Below are 24,966 nucleotides of genomic sequence, written 5' to 3' on the forward strand. Positions count from 1 at the left end.
TTTACATTCAGCTTTTTCCCATCTAAGTATTTCTCTAATCCTGTAATTAATCCCGCCATCCCTTCTTCATCCTCTGCCATCAACACTATGTCGTCTGCGTACGCCAGTGTTGTAATGTCATATTTTCGAGTTATAAATGCATGTGTTTTGTAGAAAGTTCGCCTTTGTGGCATAAAGATTCAACTATTTCGTTGAAAATGAATTTTTTTAAACTCATATTTTTGTTTGAAAATTCAGTTGTATTTTCTGGTTAAAAATGTATCTGTTTTGTAAAAAATTCTTATTTTTGGCTTGAAAATTTAACCTTTTGATAGAAAATTGAATTATTTCATTAAAAGTAAACTTTTGTTTTGAAAATGATATTTTTCGGTTGCAAATTCAATTGTTTTGTAGAAAATTAAGTTTTGTATTGATTGAAAATGTAACTATTTGGAGAAAATTTATTTTTTTTGGGTTGAATATTCATCTGTTTTGTAAAAAGTTAATCTTTTTGCTTTGAAAATTCAACTTTTTGGTTGAAAATGAACTTTTTTGTTTTTACTGTTCAAAATTCAGTTATTTTATAGAATATTATTATTTTAATTCAACTTTTTTAATTAACTATTAAACTATTTTATTTTAAAAATTTCTCTTTTAGTTGAAAATCAATTTCTGGTTAAAAATTTATATTTTTTGAATTTAAAATTTAATTATTCCATTTTTTATTGAAATTTTGCCTTTTTAGTTGTATAGTGGTTATTTTCTAGTGGAGATGACTCACTTCAGACAAAAAAAATAAAGAAATAGATGTTAGATCCTTTATTGAAGATAAAAATTTCAACGTTTCGAGAGTATAACACTCCTCATCAGGAATAAAACTTCATTAAGGTCGATTTAAGTTTTAAAATTAAAAGAACCATCCTCTCAGGTTCTAATTCTCAATTAATTAGCCTGGATGTCATATTTTATGTTTGTTAACAAATTTTGTTATCAAGTTTTCGGTTAGGATTAATGTTTCGTCAAAATTGTGAAGAATGCTCAATTGTATATCAGTAAAATCATTTAAAAAATTAAGGAGCAGAAATTCGCGTTCTGCTCCATTTTAACGTTTGATATTGAGGAATTTTTAGTATTTTTAACTAAAAATTCAACTAGTTGGTTGAAAAATCATGTGATGTTTTAAAAATGTAATTGTTTGTTTAAAAATTCATCTATTTTCTTATATTTAATATATTTCGTCTTGAAATCTTAGCAATTTACAGTCTTTCAAATTGATCTGAATGTGTCTCCTACATTAATTTAATTTAAGTAAATTTATTCTCCTATTTTCGTAAAAAAAAAGTCGCCTTATTGTCCCTGTTTTGAGATCATTTCTATCCGTGAAGTCTGTAATTACAAAATTTGTAATTGCAGGTTTATCAGGGAGATGAAAAGGAATTTCATCAATTACACGAGCAAATAATTCGTAACAACAAATGTTCTCCGCTTCCTGGCCAACCAAATTATGGGATAGTTGTCTCCTTCCGAGTACTTCATGGTGAATTATGCCAAGTGCGCGAGGAGAATCCCCTGCTTTTCAAGAATATCTGCTTAACGAAAAAGCTCGGCTTCTCCGATGTTATAATGCCGGGAGACGTCAGAAATGACCTCTACCTGAAACTAGAACGGGGCGAGTTTGAACGCGGGGGAAAGTCGACTGGCAAAAACATCGAGGTGAGTCTCTTGTCTAGAGTCTAGACGCTAGCGGCTAGATCTCATCGCAGAGATCTAGAGATAATAAGTGTACCGTTGAAATGGCTCTTTTAGGAAGGATTAAGACAAATTCTTTTCGTTCCACACAGGTGACGGTGCTTGTCTTGGACGCGGAAGGTCAACCCTTGGAAGGTGTCCTATTTGGGGCAGCAGGAACCGAAGGAAGTTCCGAGTACCAAAGTTTGGTTATCTATCATCACAACAGTCCAACTTGGGCAGAAACAATGAGACTGGGAATACCCATTGACAAGTTTGACGGAAGTCACGTTCGATTTGAATTCAGACATTGTTCGAGTATGCAAATTTTATTAATAACTTTCTATCTTCTGACGCTTGCTTTTAAATTCTTAAAGCATATTATCCTTCTTTTAAAAATGTCTGTTTTTGAAGATTTCGAAAAAAGAAGCTTTTTAAGGATTTCGAAACGTTCTAATTTATAATGATTTTTTATTTTGAAAAATTAATTTTAAGAGAAGAATGAAAAATGTTTGAAAACATTTTAAAATTACATATTTCCTAACATTTAAAAACAGAATGTAGACAATTTTAAATGAATATTTTTTATTTCGTAATGTTACAACATTTAAAAAAAATTCTGTATTCAAGAGAATAAACAAATTTTCTTGAGATTCCTAGGAAAATTTTTTATGATTTTTTATTTTTAGAAATTACATTTAAAAGAAAATTGAAAAATATTTGTTTACAATTTACAAAATAGAATCAGGAAGATTTTAAAGCAAATTTATTAATTTAACAGGACTTTAAATGGTTTCAAAACAGACAGAATTTAATAAGGTTTCTGGGAAAATTTAATATAATTTTTTTATCACGAAAAATTAATTTTAGGAAAATATTTTTAAAAATATCAGAAAAATTTTAAAAATTGTCAAAAGGAATTTGGAAGATTCGAAGGCAATATTTTTAATTTTGCAGCATTATTTTGAAATTCTATGAAAACTGCGAATCATTATAAAAGCAATTTAGAAATTTAAAAACAATTTTTAAAATAATTTAAAATTTGAAGAAAAAAAATCCAAAAGTGATAAACGAAATCTAGATTTTTTAATATTTTGAATAAAATTAAAAAAAATGTTAAGTTTCAGGAAAAAAAAGTTTTTCTTAAAATTCCTAGAAAAATTTATGGATAATTTTTCATTTTAAAGAATTAATCTTAAGTGAAAAATATTTTAAAACATTTAATATGATTTCCTAAAATTTTAAAACAGAATTTAGAAAAATTTTAACAAATTTTTGTATCATTAATGACTTTTCATTTTAAAAAATTACAAATAAGAGAAAATTGAAAAATATTTCCGAAATTGTCCAAAAAGAATTTGAAAGATTTCAGAGAAATTTATTTTATTTTTTATTAGGCTTAAAAAGAATTAGAACAATTTGAATCAGTTTAAAAGGTATTTTGGAAAAATTTCAAAAATATTTAAAAATTCTAAAGATTGTAAAAAGTTGTTGACAAAGTTTAAAATTTTGAATGCTTAAAGCAAGAAAATTTTTTAACTTTAAAGATTTTGAAAGGTTTCAAAATAATGTAATACAAAATTGGTAAATTCCTCAGAATATATTAAACGATTTTTTTATTTGGAAAAGTTAATGTAAAAAAATATTCAAAAGGATTGAAAAGCATTTCAAAAGATTTCCAAAATTGTCAGAAAATAATCTGGAAGATTTTAAAGCAAATTATTTCAATTAGCAGGATTTACAAAAAAATTGAATTTTTTTTAAAGATATTTAGAAGATTCAACAAAATTTCAAAAATATTTTTAAATTTGAAAACATTTTTTTAATTTCCCTAGAAATCTGATATTTTTGAAGGGTTTGAAATAAAATGTTGAAGCCTTTAAAAGGATTTCGTGAGGTTTCAAAATAATGACAATTTTTTGTTAATTTTCCTGGGAGAATTTTAAATCATTTTTTATTTAAAAAATTAATTTTAAGATAATATTTAAAAACAGTTAAAAACATTTAAACTCAATCTGGAAGATTTTAATGCAATTTTTATTTTACAGAATTTAAATAAAATCTTATGAAAAATTTAAATAATTTTAAATTATATTTAGAAGCTTAGAAACAATTTAACAAATAATTTACAATTGGAAAACATTTTAAAAGCGTTTAGGATAATAAACCAATTTTCTTAAGATTTATTGCAAAATTTAAATTTTGTATATGGTCAGAAAATTAATTATTAAAGAAACTTTAAAGATTATCTGCTAGCTTTTCTAAAAATGGACTGAATAATGGCGAAAAATAAAATTCGCAACACTCTAAAATTCCCGAAAAAGAAAAAAAGAAAAAAACTGAATTATTTCAAAAGCCACTTGGAAGTTTTCACATTTTTGAAAATATTCGAAAATAATTTATATCGTAAGAAGATTTTGAAAAATGTTGAAAGAGATTATTGCAGATTTTGAAAAAATAAGCTTTTTAAGAATTTTTAAATGTTTCAAGATAAGCAAAAAAATCTTTAAATTCTTGGGAATTTTTTTAATGGTTTTTTTTTATTTTGAAAAATTAATTTTAAAAGGAAAAAATATATTAAAAAAAAGAACAGTTATTTAAAGAAATATATAAAAGCTTTGAAAAGATTTTAAAATAATTTAAAACTTGACAAGATTTTTAAAAGTTTTACACTTCTAAATATTTTTGAAAGTTTCAAACAAAATGTAGATTTTTAAAGATTTCGAAAAAATTTGGAACGATTTCGAGGGGATAACGTTTTTGTAAAGATTCCTGATAAAGCTTCTAATGTTTTTTTTGCTGAAAAATTCTTTTTACAAGAAAATGTAAAAAGATTTCTAAATATAGAAGAAAAATGTACATTTTTGAAAATTTCGAATACAAAATTCGAAGCCTCTTAAAAATTTGACGAGATTTCAAGAAAATAAAAAATTTTTCTTAAAATTCCTCAGATTTCTAAAGATGTCGAGGAAACTCAGGAAGGTTTTGAGGCAGTTTTTTAAATCTTTGTAGATGTTTCAAAATTTACTAATTTAGGAACAATTCAAGCCAGTTTAAAATATGTTTGAAAATTCATCTGGTTTGGTAGAAATTTACTACTATTTGGTTAAAAATTCAACTGCTTGGTTGAACTACATTGTTTGTTAAATATTTTTTTTTTAAGATTTAACATGTTGGTTAAAAATTCATATCTTGGGTTGAAATTGCAACTATTTAGTTGAAAAAATTTGTTATTGGAAAAAATAATTTTCTTGGCAGTAAATATTTGGTAGAAAAGGCGTATTTTCTGGATAACTGTTTTTGATTTAAAATTAAAACATTTTGGTTAAAAATTTCATATTTGTGGTTGAAGTTTAACATTTTCGTTGAAAATTTGGTATGAAGCATCTGAAATATTTAAACATCTTTGAGAATTCTCTTAAAAATCTTAGGAAAATTATACTTATATTTCCATAAAAATAAATAAACTGAAAAAATAAATGTGTCTATTTAGTTTTTTGTTGTGTATTGAACAATTGTTTTCCCCCTCAAATTGAAAAACTATACAATTAATAACGCTAATTTAATTAATGTTTTTTTCTAGCGCGAGATAAGAATGACAAAAAGTTATTTGCATTCGCGTTTGTTCGTTTGATGGAACCTAGTGGTGCTACATTGCAAGACGGTCAACATGAGCTTCATATATACAAATGCGAGGAAAAAATCAAACTCGAATCTCTTAGTTACTTGTCTCTGCCTAGTACTGCTCGAGAGCCAAATTATCCAGGTAAGCTGAAAATAGAGTATTTTTGGTGAATACCAAATAACTTCAAAATTATATATTAATACAGGGAAGAGCATTTCTGAAAGTCAGGGAAATCCTGAAAGATTTAGGGAATGAAATTATATTTAGAAAAGAGAATGATTTAATAAGAAGTAAATCTTACAAACGTGAAATGTCTTGTGGTTAAAAATTGTATTATTCAGTTGAAAATTCAACTGTTTTTTTGGAAATTGAATTGGGTTGTAGAAAATAGATATTTCGGTTTAAAAATTCATCCCTTATCGCAGAAATATAATCTTCTTTGTTTCAAAATACAACACTTTGGTTGATAATTGAAATCTTTTTTGGTTGAAATATCAACCATTACAATTTTCGTAAAGAATTAATTTTTTTGTGTGAAAATGCAACTAGGGTTGAAAGCAGAACTACTTTCCTAAAAAACGATTTTTTGTATCTGATGATTCATAATTTTAGTTAGCCAATCTATTTGTTGTTGTTTAAAATTCAATTGTTTCGTTTTAAATTGAATTAGATTGTAGAAAATTTGTCTTTTTGACATGAAAATTCAAAATTTTGGATAACTTTTTTTTCTTTAATGATTGAAAAATCTTTCTTCATTGAAATTTTACTTTTTTTTTTAGAAAATTCGTCTTTTTGGTTTAAAAAATCATCTCTTATCGTAGAAATATAAAGAAATATAAACTTTAACAAATTTTGGTGAAAATTTAAGTACTGAGTTGACAGTAAAACTAATTTCTCAAAAATGAATTTTTTGTCGTAGATGATTCATAATTTTAATTAGATTTTTTGTTGTTGAAAATTATCTATTTGGTTGAAAAGGATTTTTGTTGTTATTAATATTTAATTTTCAATTGAAAATGTAATTATTCTATTTCTGGTTGAAAATCTATCTTTTTTAGTTGAAAATGTATGTATTTTGTCAAAAATTCACGTTTTTCAGTGGAAAATGAATCTTCTTGTTTGAAAATGAAGTGTCTGGTTAAAAATTCAACTATTAGTTTAAAAGTTCTGTTTGTTTCGTGCTGTTGATAATTGACTTTTTAAAACTTAAAACTTATCTATTTATTTTTTTTCTTGATAATTTATTTTTTGTAGTTTAAAATTGCACTATTTGGTTGAATATTCGTCCTTTTCAGTAGAAATGGAATCCTCCTGGTTGAAGATTCATCTGTTTGGTTGAAAATCTAACTATTTTCTTCAAAAGTAATTTATTTGACTGAAAATTGAATTATTCCATGTACAGTAGTAGAATATTAATCTTCTTGGTGCACAATTCGTCATTTTAATTGAAAATTAAAAACCTTGGTGAAAATCTTTTTTTTTATTAATGGTTTTTAATTGAAAATATAATTATTTAAGTTTTTCTTCAATATATCTCTTTTTCATTTTTAGTAGAAAATTAATGCTCTTACTTGAAAATTCACCTTTTTAATCGGAAAACTCAAATATTTGGTTAAAAATTCTCTTTTATTTTTAGTTGAAATTTAACTATCTTGTTTGAAATTTATTATTTAGAATTGAAAATTGATTTTTTTACTGAAAATTTAACTATTCCATTTTTAGTTGAAAATTTATTTTATAGTTAAAACTGCCACCATTTGGTTGAAAATTCATTTTTTTTTGGTCGAGATGTAATTTATTTGTTGATGATTCATCTATTTGGTTGAAAATTGAACTATTTTCTTGAAAATTAATTTCTTGGACTGAAAAATGAATTATTCCATGTTTTGTAGTCGAATATTAATCTTCATAGTGAAAAATTCGTATTTTTGGTTGACAATTTAACAATGTTGTTGGTAATCGTTTTTTGATTGGCTAAACAAATAATTGTTTATAATTCAAAATATAATTATTTTATTTTGGTTGAAAAAATATATTTTTTAGTTGAAAATTAATGTATTGTGTCGAGAATTCGTATTTTTTTTATAGAAAATTAGTCTTCTCTTTTGAACATTCACCTTTTGGATGAAAATTCATCTATTTAATTGAAAAATCATTCTTTGGTTGAAGATTCATAATTTTAGCTGAAATTTATCTATTTAATTGCCAATTTAAATATGTTGTTGAAAATTGTTTGTTTTTTTTAGAAATTTAATATAATCTTATTGGTTGAAGATTCATCGTGTATTGTGTTGAAATTTCGTCTCAAGTGGTACAAGATTAATTTTGTTGACATAAAATGTTGTTTTTCTTGTTAAAACTTCATCTTTTTGTTTTAAACGTCATTGGTTGAAAAGTAATCTGTTTTGTAAAAATGCGTTAAGTCTAAAATGTAATATATGTGGATTTGCTTTTTTTTAGTAAACATTTTTCTGACGTGAGGTTTTCCGATCTGTATATGTATTGTCACTAAAAATTTTGAAGATAAATTTTGAAACAACCCTTTATTTGCATTAACATTATTGATCTGCTAGGCATAAGGTTGTTTTTTTTTGTATAAAAGAAAAATGTATAAAGGTCAAGGTAAATGAACAATTGGTCGGGGAAAAGTCAGGGAAGGTCCGGGTATTTCGAAATTAGGATTTTTTTAGTATGTAACTTATATTATGTTGTTGAATATTCAACAGCTTTGTTAAAAAGTCATTCTTTTTTGTTGAAAATTTATTAGTTTCCTTGTAAATTTAGTTAGTTTTTAGAAAAATTGTCTTTTTGAAATGAAACTTTCACATTTTGGGTGACCTTTTTTACTTTATTGTTTGAAAAATAATTCTTTCTTTATTTTAAAAATTCGTCTCTTATCGTAGGAAGATAATCTTTTTTTTGCGTTAAAAATAAAACTCTTTGATTGATAATTAAAATCTTTTTTGGTTCAAATATCAACTATTACATTTTTCGTTAAGAATTCATACCCGAAAAGTGCGGGTAATTCGAAATTAGGATTTTCTTGTAACCCGCTTATATGACAAAGAAATATTTCCTGATGATTTGTAGGAATCCCACCGTTCACGAGGTCTCCGAAGGAAGCGGTCTTTATCACAACGTTACTTTGTAGTACAAAACTGACGCAGAACGTCGATATACAGAGCTTGTTACAGTGGAAAGATCATCCTGAAAGGATTTCGGATTCTTTGACCAAAGTTTTAAAACTGGATGGAGAAGAGGTAGTGAAGTTTCTACAAGACATTCTGGATGCCCTCTTTTCTATGTTTCACACTGAAGACGGAAATTCTACTGCTTATTCGGGCCTAGTCTTTCAAGTTTTGGTTTCAATATTTAGCTTACTTGAAGATCCCAAGTTTGAACACTTCAAACCGGTGATGAACGCATACATTTCGGGTCATTTTGCTGCTGCTCTCGTTTATAAAGGCCTGTTGAGTAGTGTTCAACATTGCGCTGATTGGGTGACAGCATCAGATCGACAGGAGCCCATCATCAAGTGTTTCCGGGCATTAGAATACATTTTCAAATTTATCATTCAAAGTCGATTACTATTTGCAAGGGCGACGGCTGGCCAGTTTGAGGACAGTTTTAAAAAGGATTTATATTGCGTATTTTCCGCACTCAATAAAATGCTCACGCTTCCCTATGATGTCGTCTTGCAATCACAAGTTGCACTATTGTCGTCTATTTCAACTGTTTTCGAACAACTTGTTGCCGTGCTACCAGTACTCGAAGTTGTCAAATTAACATGCACAATGCTGGACTCGATTCTTCGAGAACCGCCACCGCAATTGATGCAGGCGAAATTGCTAGCGATCAAACGTCTCGTGACATCCGAGCTGTTTGAAGACGACGAGAGCCGAAATCTTCTGCTTGTGACAATCTGCAAGCACTTGAGGCTACATCTAGTGAAGAGGGAGGAATTGAGAGCATGCACCGATATCCTTGGCGATATTCTCAACTTTTTGTACAAGAGAGCTGGCGATACGAATAAGGTCAACAATTGCATCCACCATGACATTGAAACACTCGTTCTCTCTATTCTGGAGGTGCTGATACAAACGATACTGATTATTGTCAATGCCAATGGTCCCGTTTTAGGATGTTTGGTCGCTTCCTTGATCGGTCTGCTACAACTTCTAGACGAGTATCACTATTCGCGACTCTGGGAGGAATTGTCGTTGGGCGGCGATCGAAAGTGTCTGAAGGAGTTTCTTCTCCGCGGTTTCCTGGTTCTCCGGGATTTAGTCAAGCGGGCGATTTTCCCGGAAGACTGGGTTGTCATCAAAATGCAAGCGAACAATGTAATTTTAAAGTCTCTTAAAGAGCTTGCACAGCCACTGGCATTCCGATTTCTACAGAATAACTTTGATTTTCAATTGTGGTCGACATACTTTAATTTGGCTGTTGCTTATCTCACGCAACCGTCATTGCAACTCGAGCAGTTCTCCGAGGTGAAGCGAGAGAAGATTGTCGAGAAATATGGAGACATGAGGGTACTTATGGGTTTTCAAATATTGTCTATGTGGTCACGATTGGGCGAGCGGAAGTTGGAATTTATTCCTGGTATGGTGGGTCCATTTTTGGAAGTAACTTTGGTCCCGGAGAGTGAACTTCGGAAAGCGACTCTGCACATTTTCTTCGATATGATGGAGTGTGAACAGCAGGCTCGAGGCAGTTTCAAGTCTGTCGAGTCGGAATTGATAGACAAATTAGACATTTTAATTAGTGAAAATAAAGGCGATGACGAGTACAGACAGCTTTTCAATACCATGTGAGTACTGGGAATTTTATTGCTACAATTTTTTTTTCCAGGGTGGTCGCTTGATCGAAAAACCGGAAATTTTTTGTGAACAGGAAAAATCGGGAAATGAGGGTGAACTTTATTTTTTTTTTACCGGAAATTTGTAACAAATTTTTCAAAAGAAAAATATATCCTGATTGGATATATTTTCAGGGTGGCGACTTGACCGGGAAATGACACGCAACCTGATTGGCCGAGAAAAAATCAGGAATTTACTTCTGACCGCAATAAAATTCAAGTTTTCATTATTTTAATCATAATTTTGGTCAATTCAGAAAAGTGATTTTCACTTTATTGGGAATGATTAAATTGCGATACGCCACCTAGTGAGAAAAATTCGAACTAGAAAGAATAGACACGATTTTAAAGATGCATTTTAATTTGTTCATAAAAGTGTTTTATCAATTTTTTTGTGGAGCTTAAAGTATTTATTAGATAATAAAAATAAGGCTTTATCGGAAACAAAGTGTTTTAGATGGAATTTACATATTATACAGTGCAAACCCAAACTTTTTGACAGAAATATTTTTCTAACAAAAAAAAAAAACAATTTTTGTTCTCTTTGTTGTGATTTTCAAAATATTATAAACCTAAATGTATTTATTTTGAAGCAAAAATGAATTCAAAGTAAATTTTTTTCAATTTATACATGAAATATTTACTACTTAAAAATCTGATCTAAAAGTTAAGTTAGAGTTCGTATTAAAATTCCAGTAGTAGTTTATTAAAGCTTACAATGCATTAAAACTCAGATGAAATAATAAAATAATTGTATTTTTGTTTTTTATGAATATTTGTTTTTAGTATGCAATAATTGTTTTATGCATGACAAAACAATCTTAAAAACACTTTTATGCAAAAATTAAAATACATGTTTAAAATTGTACTTAATCTTTATAGTTCCATTTTTCGACACCATGTGGCGAAATAGTAGACCACCATTCCCAATAGTCGCATATTTTTTCAGATTATCTCAGTTTACTCTAATTAAATCATAAATTATCATTGAATTTTTATTTATTTAGAAATTTTACTAGTTGTTTGGAAATGTATCTACATTTTAAAAAATTCGCCTTTTTTGTGGAAAATTAATCTTTATGGTTGGAAATGCATCCTGTTTATTGCAAATTCTACTATTCCAGTCGAAGATTTATCATTCTAGTTAAAAATTTATTAGTTTGGAAGAAAATTAATATGCTTCTACTGAAATTCAAATGTCTATTTTTGGTTTAAAATTGAACTTTTCTTGTTCAAAATTCAACAATTTGAATGAAAATTTGTCTCTGTTCAGCTATTTTGTTCAAAGTTCACAAAAATGGTTGGAAATCGATTTTTTTTTTGTGTTGAAAGTTATCTTTTTCTTTGCAAGTTAATTTTATTGTTAACAAAATTTTCCTTTCGTTTATAAATGCAAGTATTACAGTTTAACATTTATAATTGTAGTCGAAAATTCATATTTTAGGTTTGAAATAAAATTATTTGCTTGAGAGTAAAACTCTTTTGTTGGAAATTAATTTTTTTGTTTGAAGATTCATCATTTTAATTAAAAATGTATTTCTTAGGTAGAAATATGAGACATTTAAAAAAGAAAACTCGTTTTTTCTTGGGGTTAAAAGAAATTTTGTTCCGAAAACTGAACTATTTTGTTCAAAATTTGTTTCTTTTTTTTATGCAAAATTATTTTGTCTTTTACACTGATAATGTAACTCCTATTCCAGTTGGATATTCTATAAATTTACATAAAAATTGATCTTTTTAATTGAACATTCCTTTTTTGAATAGAAATTTAATTATTTAATTTTTGGTTGAAAATAATCCTTTTTATTGAAAAATTCATATTTTTGGTAAAAAATTGAATTATTCTAGTTCAAGATGCATAATTTTAGTTGAAAATGCATCCTTCTGGTTTAAAATTCAACTATTCCACTTAAAGATTTACAATTTCAATTGAAGATTCATCACTTCATTTGAAAATGTAACTATTTTTTTTAAGATATTTTTTTTTGTATGAAAAGTAATTTTTCAAACTGAAAATGCAACTTATTCCAATTTTATATTCCATAATTTTATTTGAAATTCATCTGTTTCCTTAAACATTAATTGTTTGAAATTAAAAATAAATTATTTAAGTTTTGATTGGCAGTTTACCTTTTTTCGTAAAACTTGATTTTGTGTTGTTAAAAATTCAACTACTTTAGTAATTTTTTTAAATTGAACTATTCCGTATAAAGATTTGTAATTTTAATTCAAAATTCATCAGTTAAATTTAAAATTGAACTATCTTCTTGCAAGTCCGTTTTTTTTGTTCGAGATTAATTTTTTTATCTAAAAGTTTAACTATTCCATTTTTTCGTTGGAAATTGATATTTTTTAGTGGAAAATTTAAGTATTTATTTCGAAATTCATTTATTTTACAATTTTTTTCTCTGTTTTAAAAGGATGTTTAGAATGAATGTCACGAATTAAAGTAAATGTTTGCGACAAGCGGCAAGTATGAATTTCCGGTAAAAAAATAAGTTCACTGTCATTTTCGGGTATCTCCTAGTCTTAAAATATTCTCGTTTTCCCGGTCCAATTTTTTATTTTTTTCAAATATGAAATCATTCAATTTACAATGCGTAAATCTAAAAAAAAAAATACTTAAATTGTCCATTTTAGGTCTTAGTTTTTTTAGCATATTGCATAGTAAAATGCAGTTTTAAAGACTTTTGAATTTGAAAAATTTTGACAAAAAACGTTTTCAGTTGATTATCTGTAAATATAAATTAATTAATGATTTTTAAAACTGAAAGCTACTTCCTGTGTTAGAAAAAATTTATTTTATTAGAACGTTCGATTGAAATCCCTACAAACTCGTTTTAATTTAAAAATAATTTCAAGTAAATATATTTGTGATTAAATACTTTTTTCGTTTTTTAGCAATTATAAGTCGAATATAATATAATAAATATAATATATATATATAATAAAATCTGAAACTGAACTGAAAAAATAGAAGCCTTAATTCTTTAAAGTTTCCGAGTACTGAATTTAATCTTTGAAAGTTTGAAATATTTGAAAGTGAAAGTATGGTTTTTTGATCTATAAATAACAATTTAACAATTATAAATTTACAACGCATTATAATTGAAAAAAAATTCGGCGTATAAAGATTTTAAAAGATTTGTAACGAGTTGGAAAGGAGGGAATTTTTGTTTTCAATATTTTATGAATTTCATGAAGGATAATTGTTCATTTTTAACTTTTTTATTGAGTTGAAACGAAAGAAATTTTGGTTTTTAATATTTTCTGAATTGGAAGAGAAATTTTTTTATTTTATAATAATATTTTTATTGAGTTTACGGTAAGAATTTTTACATTTTTTTGAATTAGAAAAGGGAAATTTTTAATTTGTAAGATTTTTATTAATGTGAGTTACAAGGGAGGATTATTTTTAATTTGTGGCATTGAAAAGGACAGCGTGGATATTATCGGAATTAAAAATTTGTTAAGTTAAAATTTTTAAATTTAAAAGAGGTCCACTTTGACTGTTTTAATTTGCAGTTTAGTTTTGATGACTTTAAATAAAAACAATGTCAGTTTTAAGACTTCAAATTTTTTAATTTAACCGTGAGAAAGTGCTTTAAGAACCGGGAAATGACCATGAATTTTTCTTTCGATTAAAACGGCCACCCTGTATTTGCATGTGAGTCTATAATTTATTGTTTAATTTTCATTTTTGTATGCAAGATTTTAAACTAAAATCATTTTTAACATTTTCATGCCGCTTTAGGGAACACTTAAGCGCAGTGTAAGTTTGTACATTACACGATAACCACATGACATCTTACTAACATTTTGATATATTTTTATATTATAAACTGACAATTGTATCTTTCTGGTGATACAGATTATTAAATAGAGTACAAACAGAAGATCCAACTTGGAAGGACAGTGGAACTGCGTTTATTACGTCAGTTACGCGATTATTGGAGAGGCTTCTTGACTACAGAAGTGTTATCCAAGGTGACGAGAATCGAGACAAACGCATGTCCTGCACCGTCAACTTATTGGTAAAGAACTTTTAACTTTTTCAGTGTATGCCTAGGGATGCTACAGTCAGTTAAGTCACTTTTTAAAAAAAACACAACAATTATTTTAAGGATTTACCATTTTTTTTCCACAATATTTCAAGAATTTTATTAAATCTCCAAGGATTTCAAGGGGTTTTAAAGATTTCTAGGGATTTGAACGTTCCTTTTTTAGAAAACTTTATGCTATTGGGAATGGTTAAACTGCTATACACCACCTAGTGACAAAAATCTGAACTAGAAAGAATAGGTATAAGTTTAAAGATGCATTTTAATTTGTGCATACAAGTGTTTTAACGATTTTTGTTGTGGAGTTAAAAGTATTTATTGGATACTAAAAGTAAGCATTTATCGGAACTAAAGGGATGTAGAGCGAATTAACCTTATCCAATGTAAAAAAAAAATATTTTCTTTACAGAAATATTTTTCTAAACAAAAAAGCAATTATTGTTCTATTTATTTCGATTTTCAAAAGTTTATAAACTTAAATGCACTTATTTTGAAGCAAAAATGAATTCAAAGTAAATTTTCATTAATTTATGCATGAAATATTTATTATTTAAAAACTGATCTGAAAGTTGGCTTAAAAATTCTTATTTAAATTCCAATCGCAGGGTGGCCGTTGGACCGGGAAATCGGGAATCTTATGAGACCTGGACATGACAGTGAATTTATTTATTGACCGAAATTTTACAAATTTATAGACAAAAATGTTCCACCTTAACATTTTTTTTATTTTAGATTTTAATTGTTAGGTGTACAATCTATTTTAAATGATTCTAAAATGCAGTTTTAAAGACTTATTCATTAATAATTAAAAGCGTTTTGAAATCGAATATTTCAGATGAAAAACATTTTTAGATGATCAACTGTGAATATAAATTAATAATGATTTTTAAACTTGAACTGTTCTTTGAGATTTAAAAAGTGAATAATATTTAATTTTACAAGACTATTCGAAATCAGAATTTTCAGTTTCTAACGTTAAAAATTATGAATACTATTTGAATTTGAAAGTCTTATTAGTTAAACAAATGTAAATGCCCGATTGAAACTTTATAAACTATTTTCAATTTTAAAATAACTTCAAAATAATACATTCATAATTGAAAGCTTTTATTAAATTTCACATATTATTTTAGTCTAAAATATTCTATTTTAAATCATTCAATTAAAAAAATTCTAATTAAGAGAAATAAGAATGACTTAATATTTATAAATATCTGACTGTTCATTTAAAATCAATAATTATAGTTAAATATTAAAAACTAAATTTTGAACGTTACATTTTAATTGTTCTATTAAGAAAAAATTTAATTTTTAAGTGAAATTTTTAAACTTCGATGTATAAATAACAATTGAATACACATTATTCTTTAAAAAAAATCAAGGAAGTTGAAGAAATATTGAAAAGTTTTGAAAAAATTCAAATTCAATTTAAAATTTGTAATAATTTGAAATAATTTAAACAAAGTGTCTACGCCTACCGACAAAATCCGGCTATTAATTAAAAAAATTTCGGTGTAAATGGCCCATGGCCTAATTTTTTGAAAAATGTAGATTTTGGCAGATAACGACAAAATTTTAAAGCTTTTTAAGAATTTTGAATGGCTTTAGAAGAATAAAAAACATTTCCTATGAAAATTGAAAATGATTTTTATTTTGAAAAGATAATATTGAGTGATTATTCAAAAAGATTTAGAAATATTTACAAAATTATTAAAAAATGAATGTGGAAGATTTGAAGGAAATTTGTTTAATTTGGCAGAATTGAAAAAAATTTTGAACAACATGTTTCAAGAAGATATTTCAAGCAGATGTTTCAAGAATTTCGAATAAGATTTGAAAGCATTTTCAAGATTTTTAACCATTTAAAATATAAATAATTTAATTTTTAATTTAAGAAATGTTCAGTTTATAGAAAAATGTAATAGTTTAATTTTTAATTTTTCTGGATTAAAATTACTTTAAATGATATAATTTAAACAAATTGTAATTCATTAATTGATTCTCCAATTTAGACTTTAGAGCATTGAAAATGTTAACGTGGATTTATATTTTTAGAACTGAATCTGAATCTTTGAACTCTAAAATTTATAAAAATTAAAAATTTTAGTTTGCAGTTTAACTGCGTTTATTTAAAAATTGTTCAGTTTAAAAGTGTTTTTAGCTTCCATTTTATACGTATTAATTATTGAGCATTTGAATCAGATCTAAATAAAAAATTATTGAATTTAAGAACTTTTAAACTTCAATTTTAAAATTCAAGAGTTCCACTTTGAGTGCTTTTATTTGCAGCTCATATTTTATTAATTCAAATGAAAAAAATGTTTTTGGATTAAAACGGCCACCATAAATCGTTTATTATTCGTATTCTTCTTATAATCTGGATAAAATTTGTCCGACCATAAATTAATTAAAGTTTATTTAAACTTTAATTCATTGAAACTTACACGAAATAGTGTTGTTTTTTTTTTAAACCTATTTGACAAAAGTTTGTTTTTACTCCATAATATGGAAATTCTATCAAAAACTATTTGTTTTTGATGAAGATTTGTTTTTAGTATTTAATCATTGTTTTATACTTCACAAAAATATCGTAAAAACATTTTTATGAACAAGTTAATTTGCATCTTTAAAATTCTACCTACTCTTTCTAGTTTCAGTTTTGGACGCCAGGTGGCGAAATGATAGACCACCATTCCCAATAATATTAAAGGAATTCATGCAAAAAAGTCAAAATGAATATCACGGGGTTTTTGATTTCCAAATATATCAGAAAAAAAAAATTTTCGTCGAATTTTAAAAGGTTTAGAAATATTTCCACAGTCTTTAAGAAACTTAAAACATTTCAAGGGATTTTGAAAGATTTCAAGAGATTTCCAAAATTTCGGGGGGCTTTAAAGAATTTTGTAGGGTTTCTACAGATTTCTAGATATTTCTAGTGTAATTTGGAAAATAAATAAAATGAAATTTAAGGGGATTCGTAGGGATTTTAAAGATTTCAAGTAATTTTGCAAGGTTTCATTAATTATCCAACGAATTAAAGGGACTTCAAAGGCTTCTAGTTATTCAAACTTAAAAAAAAACTTCATTTAATAAGTTTTATTTAATTTATATTCAAGGTATTTCATATGATTTATACTTTTTTAAATGGATTTTTATGTTTTACAGAAATTTCAAGGATTGTAAGAGATATGTAAAATTCCAAAGAATTTTAAAGAATATTGAAGGATTTCTAAAGATGAAATATGTAATTATTATTATTTTTTCAATTCAAATATTTTCTTCAAAAGTAATGTTTTTTGGTAGAGGCTTAAACTCCTTTGTTGAAAATTCATCTTTCTGTATAGAAATTTCATCCTTTTGTATTTAAAATTAATTTTTTAAATTTGAAAGTTAACTATTAAATTTTTGTTTGAAAATGTATGGTTTTCAGTTTAAAATTGATGTATTTTGTTGAAAATTTGTATTTTTTGAGTGAAAATTCATCTTTTTGGTTGAAATTTGATTCAAAATTAAATTTTTCAACTGAAAATTTAACTACCCTGTTCGAATAATCCATAATTATAGTTGAAAATGTATCTCTTCAATTGAAATATGATTTTTTAATCGGAAAATTTAAATATGTAATTTATGGTTGAAAATTTGTTATATTTATTTGAAAATTCGTTGAAAATTTGTATTTGTTGGTATAAAATGAATCTTCTTTTTTTAAAAATCATATTTTTTCGTTGAAAATTTAACTTCTTGGTTCAAAGTTAAACTGCTTTATTACATTTTTTTAAGATTCGTGATTTTAGTTGAAAATTCATCTTTTTTGGTTGAATTAAACTATTTTGTTTTAAAAAATTTTATTTTGTTTTCAAAAATAATTTTTTAAACTAAGAATGTAACTATTTCATTTTAAAAACAACTACTTGCTTGAAAACATATTCTTTTCGGTAGAAAATTAATGTTCTGGGTTGAAAATTCATCTTTTTGGTTCAAAATTCACGAATTTGATTGAATTTTCGCCTTTTTTGGTTGATATATTTATTGTTACAATTTTTCGTCGAGAACTCATATTTTTTATTGAAAATCAACTATTTTGTTGAAAGTTGAACTGCTTTGTTAAAAACGAATTTTTTTGGTTTCAAAATGCATAATTTTTTCGTTTAAAATGTATCTTTTTTAATAGATGATTCAACTGTTTAGTTGACAATTCATGTACTTTGTCGAACTTTGTATTTTTTGCGTGAAAATTAATCTTTGTAAAAATTCATCTTTCTGGTTGAAATTTGATAGGAAATTTAATTTTTCAACTGAAAATTTAACTAACCTGATCGAATAATCCATCATTATAGTTGAACATGCATCTCTTCAATTGAAAATTGATTTTTCAATCGGAAAATCTAAATATTCAATTTATGGTTGAAAATATATCTTATTTATTTGAAAATTTGTATTTGTTGGTACAAAATGAATCTTCTTGTTTAAAAGATCATCTTTTTTCGTTGAAAATGCAACTTTATGGTTCAAAGTTAAACTGCTTTATCACATTTTTTAAGGTGCATGACTGTTGAAAATTCATCTTTTTCATTGAAAATGTAACTATTTTGTTTAAAAAAATTTTGTTTCTTTTTCAAAAATAATGTTTTCAACTGAAAATGTAACTATTCCATTTTAAAACCTTCAACTACTTGCTTAAAAACTTATTCTTTTCGGTAGAAAATTAATCTCCTCGATTAAAAATTCATCTATTTTGCTAAAATTACTTTATTTGTACTTGAAAGGTGGAAAATTTAGAGCGTTTCATGCTGAATTCTCCTATTGTCGTGAAAAATCACTCTATTTTCCCCTTTTGAGAGTATTTTATTATGTGAATTCTGCAATATTAAAATTAAAATTATTTTAATTCATAATATTCTGGTTTTCTAGTTCCTTTTGTAAAGCATTGAAATATAAATAAGGTAGTTAAGTTTCAAAGTTTTATTCAGCTTGTGATACAATGAATTAAAATTTGTCTCAATATTGCTTGTAAAATTTATCCGAGAAATTTTACCTTGATTTTCACCCTCGAATTCACCTATAGAATTTCACCTAATTTTGTAAAAGCAAGCCGACAAATGAAATGTTTAATGTAATCGAAATTTTGGAATATTAAAGGCCTCTTTTTGGGTGAACAGTAGTAATTTTTATTCACTTTTTAGCTTAAATTAGTCACTTTTCTATTTTTTAAAAGTAAATTAGTGTGTGACAGCCCCGTGTATTCCTTAGAAATATGCAACAGTCGACACTTCAAATTATCAAGTGCATCTGAATAATTTTGTTAATTGTCTTACGCTAATTTTATTAAGCCACGTGTCTATATGACCGCATGTGTCGAAAACATGCAATATTGAAAGAGTAACATTAGTCTTTCGCAAGGCACTCAGAATCATTGATCGAGATGGGTATCTTTTTAATTTTTTTGCAGAATTTTTACAAGAACGAGTTCAATCGAAAAGAGATGTACTTGCGTTATATTTATAAACTTCACGATCTACACTTAGCTGCTGAAAATTATACTGAGGCTGGATTCACGATGAAATTATATGCTGATCAGTTGGGCTGGGGATCCAATGTTCTGATTGCAGCGCACAATCATCAGCAGGAACCAGAGTGGCAGCGAAAAGAGTTGCTCTACCATCAAATCATTCATTATTTTGATCGTGGTAAATGCTGGGAAAAGGGTATACCCCTTTGCAAGGAATTGGCTGTTTTATACGAGACTGGATTGTACGATTACGCGAAATTGAGTCAGATACTGAAAACGCAAGCCAAATTTTTGGATAATATACTTACGCAACTGCGTCCGGAACCTGAATATTTTAGAGTTGGCTTCTATGGATTGAGTTTTCCTCTTTTTGTGCGGGTACGCTGAATTACTTATAATTTACCCTGCTAATATCTCTGCAATGGAAGTGTTTCTTGGTGACAAATTCAAAATAAGTTTTACTCTTTTTCATGTTTCAGAACAAATTATTCATTTATCGTGGGTTAGAGTACGAAAGGATAGGTGCTTTTACACAGAGACTTCAAACTGAATTTCCAAGCGCACAAATTTTGACGAAAAACGCGCCACCTGACGAGAGTATCCTGACATCAGAAGGACAATGTGAGTCTGTGCTTTTTTCGTAACTAAGTTGAAAATTAAAACCAATTCAATAACTACTAAGGGGCAGGTCATAAAGTACGTTACCGATCTGAGAAGGGAGGGGGCATCGTTCCAGAAACTATGGTGATTGTACGAACTTAGATCACGTTTAACAGGTTTCCTGATGATGAATTTGAACCGAGGGACTAATTACTCCTGAAATATTGTCTAAATTCTCTCTTCAATCTTATGATATGTCATGGAATCCTTTTTAATCCCATGTAATCTCAAGCAATCTGTACACAATTTCGTAAATTTCCATCCACTACTTGCATTCTCATGCAAATCCCTTGTTATCCCATGCAAAATTGATGCAACCCCATTCAAACTCAAGAAAATATCGGGAATTATTAAGCAATCCCTTTTTATTCCATGAAATCTCAATGCAACCCCATGCAATTTCTATAAAATCTCAAGCAATCTTTATAACATTTTGTTTTCAATCTCAATGAAATCCCTTTGAATTTCATTTGCAATCTTATGCTACCGTGTGCAATCTCTATAAAATCTCGAGTAATTGGTATTGGGATCAGAAATCTTGAGGGCACCACTAGTGGCAAAAGCAATATGGCCGGCGACAGTAGGTAGATGTCTCATAAGGCTCATGTTAAAACATTTAAAATTAGTCTTAAACCTTAAAAATTAAAGTAACAATAGCTCAAATTTGTGATTTCATAAAATCTACACCGGCATGTAGAAACTTCGTAGAAGGAGAAAGAATTTTATATGCATGACACCTTCTATTTTGCGGAAAAGAGGCGGAAAATAAAACTTCAATTTTTATTATTGCACTTTGTTTGCAAACTTCGAATTTAAAAACTCTTGTTGTCTAAATAATAAATTCTTCAATTTTTTTCACTCATAAACATTTAAAATTGCATATTAACTATCGAAATTTCAATGTAAAATTTAATTTATATCAGCTTGAAATGAGAAATCAGCAGTAACTTTTTTTTAAATATGAGGTTATTTACATTTCAGAAAAACCGAACAGTTTCATGCTTTCGAGCAGTAGAAGAGCAACCAAACACACGACAAAACACTTCGCTCTTCGATTTTTGTGGGAAAAACTCCATTGATAAAGTTTGATTTATTTTATTTGTAACTTTTTATTTTTTTGCCGGTTTCACTGTAAAAAACACTCTAAAATCTTTAGAAAAATTATTTTCGTATATTCGTCTATTGAGAATGGTGGTATACCATTCCGCCACCTGGTGTTCGAAAGTAGAACTAGAAAGAGTAGGTATAAGTTTAAAGGTGTATATTAATTTTCGCATAAAAGTGTTTTTACGATAGTTTATGGAAGTATAAAACAATGTAAAGTTCAAAGATTTAGTTCTAAAAATGTAATTCCACGTTATCATTTTCATAACTCGAAAATCTAAATTGAAGAGTCAATCAATGAATTTGTAAAATTTTCAAAATGATATCATTTAAAGCAATTTTAAGCCAGAAGCATCAAAAATTGGACGATTAAATTTTTTTATAAACTGAACACTTCTTAAATTAAAAGTGAAATTATTTATATTTTCAATGTTTAAAAAACCCTTAAAATGCTTCCAAATTTTATTTGAAAATATTGAAAGAACTGCATGTTGTTTACATTTTTTTGTATTATTTTTTAAATCATTTCAGAACTTCTAAACATCCTTTAAAATTAATCTTGTTTTTTATTATTTTTTGTTAAATTCTGCCAAATTAAACAAATTTCCCTAAAATCTTCCACATTCATTTTTGATAATTTTGTAAATCTTTCTCAACCTTTTTGAATAATCACTCAAAATTATCTGTTAAAAATAAAAATCATTAACAATTTAAATAGGAAATGGTTTTTAATCTTCTGAAGCCATTCTAAATTCTTAAAAATCTTTTAAATATATTGTTCGAAGTCTGCAAAAATATCTATTTTGGCGGTACACGCACGTAGAATGTCATGTGTTTAAGTGTTATTTATACATCGAAGTTCAAAAATTTGACCTACAAATGAAATTTTTTTATATAGAACAATTAAAATGTAACGTTCAAAATTTAGTTTTTAATATTTAACTATAATCAAAGATTTTAAATAAACAGTAAGATATTTCTAAGTATTAAGTATTTCTTATTTTTGTTAATTAAAATTTTTTTAATTGAATGGTTTAAAAATGGAATATTTTAGACTGAAATAATATTTGAAATTGAATAAAAGCCTTTGACTGTGTATGTATTATTTTGAAGTTATTTTAAAATTGAAAATAGTTTATAAGGTATCAATCGGGCGTATACATTTGTTTAACTAATAAGACTTTCCAATTGAAATAGTTTACATAATTTCTAACATTAGAAGCTGGAAATCTTAAAATTGCGAACTGATGTCGAATCTTCTTGTAAAATTAATTATTATTCACTTTTTAAGTCTTAAAGAACAGTTTAAATTTAAAAATCATTATTAATTTATATTCACAGTTGATCAACTTAAGACTATTTATAAAGACTTATTTTTAGTTTCCAATAAATATTTTTAACTCCGCAACAAAAATCGTTAAAACACTTTTATGCAAAAATTAATGTACAACTTTAAAATCGTATCTATTCTTTCTAGTTCAGATTTTTGTCACCAGGTGGCGTATCGCAGTTTAACCATTCCCAATATTTCTCGTCAAAATTTACCTACGCTCAGGGCTTTCCGATTCTGTCACCAGGTGGCGCATTCAAGTTCTTCAGAACCCTATGAAATTTCGTTTGCAATTTCATGCAATCCAGTTGAATCTTAAGCAATCTCATGCATTCCTTTTCAATCTTTTGTTATCCCATGAAAAGTCGAAGAAACTCCAAGCAATATCTACAAAATCTCGAAATATTTGTATAAAGTGTTGTTTGTAATCTCATGCAACTCCCTGGAATCTTAAGCAATCTCATGCAATTCCTTTTTATTCCATGCAAATGCAATGCAACCCCATGCAATCTCTATAAAATCTCAAGTGATCTGTATCAAATTTTGTTTGCAATCTCATGCAGTAGTGCTGAATATTTAGTAATCCCATGCAATTCCTTGTTATTCCATGAGAACTCTATGCAATCTCTATCAGATTTCAAGCAATCTGTATTAAATTTCGTTTGCAATATTATGCAGTCCAGATTCCTATGCAATCCTTCAACCTTTTGGATAAAACTTCATCTTTCTTGATTGAAAATTTAATTTCTTCAAAACCTCTTTTTAAAAATTCGTCATTATGGGGCAGAAAATTCATCTTCTTTGTTGAAAATCTATTTATTTGTTTGAGGATTCAACTATTTTGTTAAAAAATCATCTTTTTCGTTGAATTCACCTGGTTCAAAATTCGCTTTTCTTATGTTAAAAAGTGATTTTTTAAACAGAAAACTTAACTATTCCTATTTTGACTGAAAACTTAGTTTTTGTTGACAATTCAACTATTTGATTGAACATATGTGTATTTTGTTGCAAAATCGGCTTTGTTTGTATAAAATTTGTTGAAAAATCAACTGTTTTGTAAAAAACCTTATTTTTTTGTTTGAAAATTCAACTGCTTTGTTGAAAGTTCATCTTTTAAGGTAGAAAAGTCATCTTTCTTGGTTAAAAATGAACTTTTTTTGGTTAACAATTCGACTTTCTTCGGAAGAACTTGTCTTTTTGGTTGAAAATTCAACTTGTTGGATCCAAATTCGTCTGTGCAATTTGAATCTTCTTTGTTTCAAAACTCGGCCATTTGGTTCAGAATTATTCTTTTTAGGTTGAAAATTCATTTGTTTGGTTAGAAATTCCATTGTTTTGTTGAAACTTTAATTATTTTTTTGAAAATTCTAGTATTTTATAATAAGCCATATTTTTCGGATGAAAATTCAACTGTCATGTTAAAAGTTCATATTTTATGAAAGAAAACTCATCTTTCTTGGTTGAAAATGAACTTTTTTGATGGAAGTTAAAATGTTCCCTTGAAAAATCCAATTTTCTTCTGAAAAATTTGTCTTCGTTTGAAAATTGGACTATTTGGTTCAAAATGTATTTTTTTTTGGTTCCAAATTAATCATTTTGGTTAAATACAACTATTTGGTTGAAAGTTAAACTATCCAATTTTTACTCTAAAAAATTGGCCTTTTTTATTTGAAAATTGGTCTATTTGGTTGAAAATTCATCTTTTATTGTAGAAAAGTCATCTTTCTGTGTTGAAATGAACTTTTGTTGAAAATTCAACATTCATGGGTTATAAATTCAATTATTTAAATGAAAATGCAACTTTTTTGGTTATCTTTGAATCTTTTTTTGTTTGAAAATTTAACGATTTGGTTGAAGATGCATTTTTTAGGTTGAAAATTGAACTATTTTGTTCAAAGTTTAATTATTTTGTTGAAAATTCAACTGCTCCTCAACAGCACTCAATATTTTAGGAATGTTGCAACAATATGAAGAGAAAATCGTGCCTAAGAATTGTATTATTTTTTAGATCCAACTGCGAAAACTGTGTTAATAATAGAGATCATCTTCTCCCTTTTCCCGTTTGGAAAACAATAGTTGAATTGTTGAAAATTCATCTCTTTTGGTATA

General features: G+C 26.7%; 1 protein-coding gene across 3 annotated transcripts in view; it reads left to right on the forward strand.

Moving 5' to 3' along the window:
• LOC117177106 (dedicator of cytokinesis protein 3) overlaps positions 1–24,966 on the forward strand; it is a 128,001-nt gene that overhangs the window by 65,925 nt on the left and 37,110 nt on the right. For all 3 annotated transcript variants that reach the window (XR_004467664.1, XM_033367596.1, XM_033367597.1), the window contains exons 7-13: positions 1,393–1,692; positions 1,821–2,025; positions 5,291–5,473; positions 8,423–10,145; positions 14,065–14,227; positions 19,704–20,141; positions 20,243–20,384. Coding sequence is in view for 2 of the 3 variants with exons in the window: in XM_033367596.1 (XP_033223487.1) it covers positions 1,393–1,692; positions 1,821–2,025; positions 5,291–5,473; positions 8,423–10,145; positions 14,065–14,227; positions 19,704–20,141; positions 20,243–20,384 (3,154 nt within the window). In the remaining variant the exon portion in view is untranslated. The remainder of the gene's footprint in view (positions 1–1,392; positions 1,693–1,820; positions 2,026–5,290; positions 5,474–8,422; positions 10,146–14,064; positions 14,228–19,703; positions 20,142–20,242; positions 20,385–24,966) is intronic.

This window comes from Belonocnema kinseyi, chromosome 7 (genome assembly GCF_010883055.1).
Source record: "Belonocnema kinseyi isolate 2016_QV_RU_SX_M_011 chromosome 7, B_treatae_v1, whole genome shotgun sequence".
Lineage (NCBI taxonomy): Eukaryota > Metazoa > Arthropoda > Insecta > Hymenoptera > Cynipidae > Belonocnema > Belonocnema kinseyi.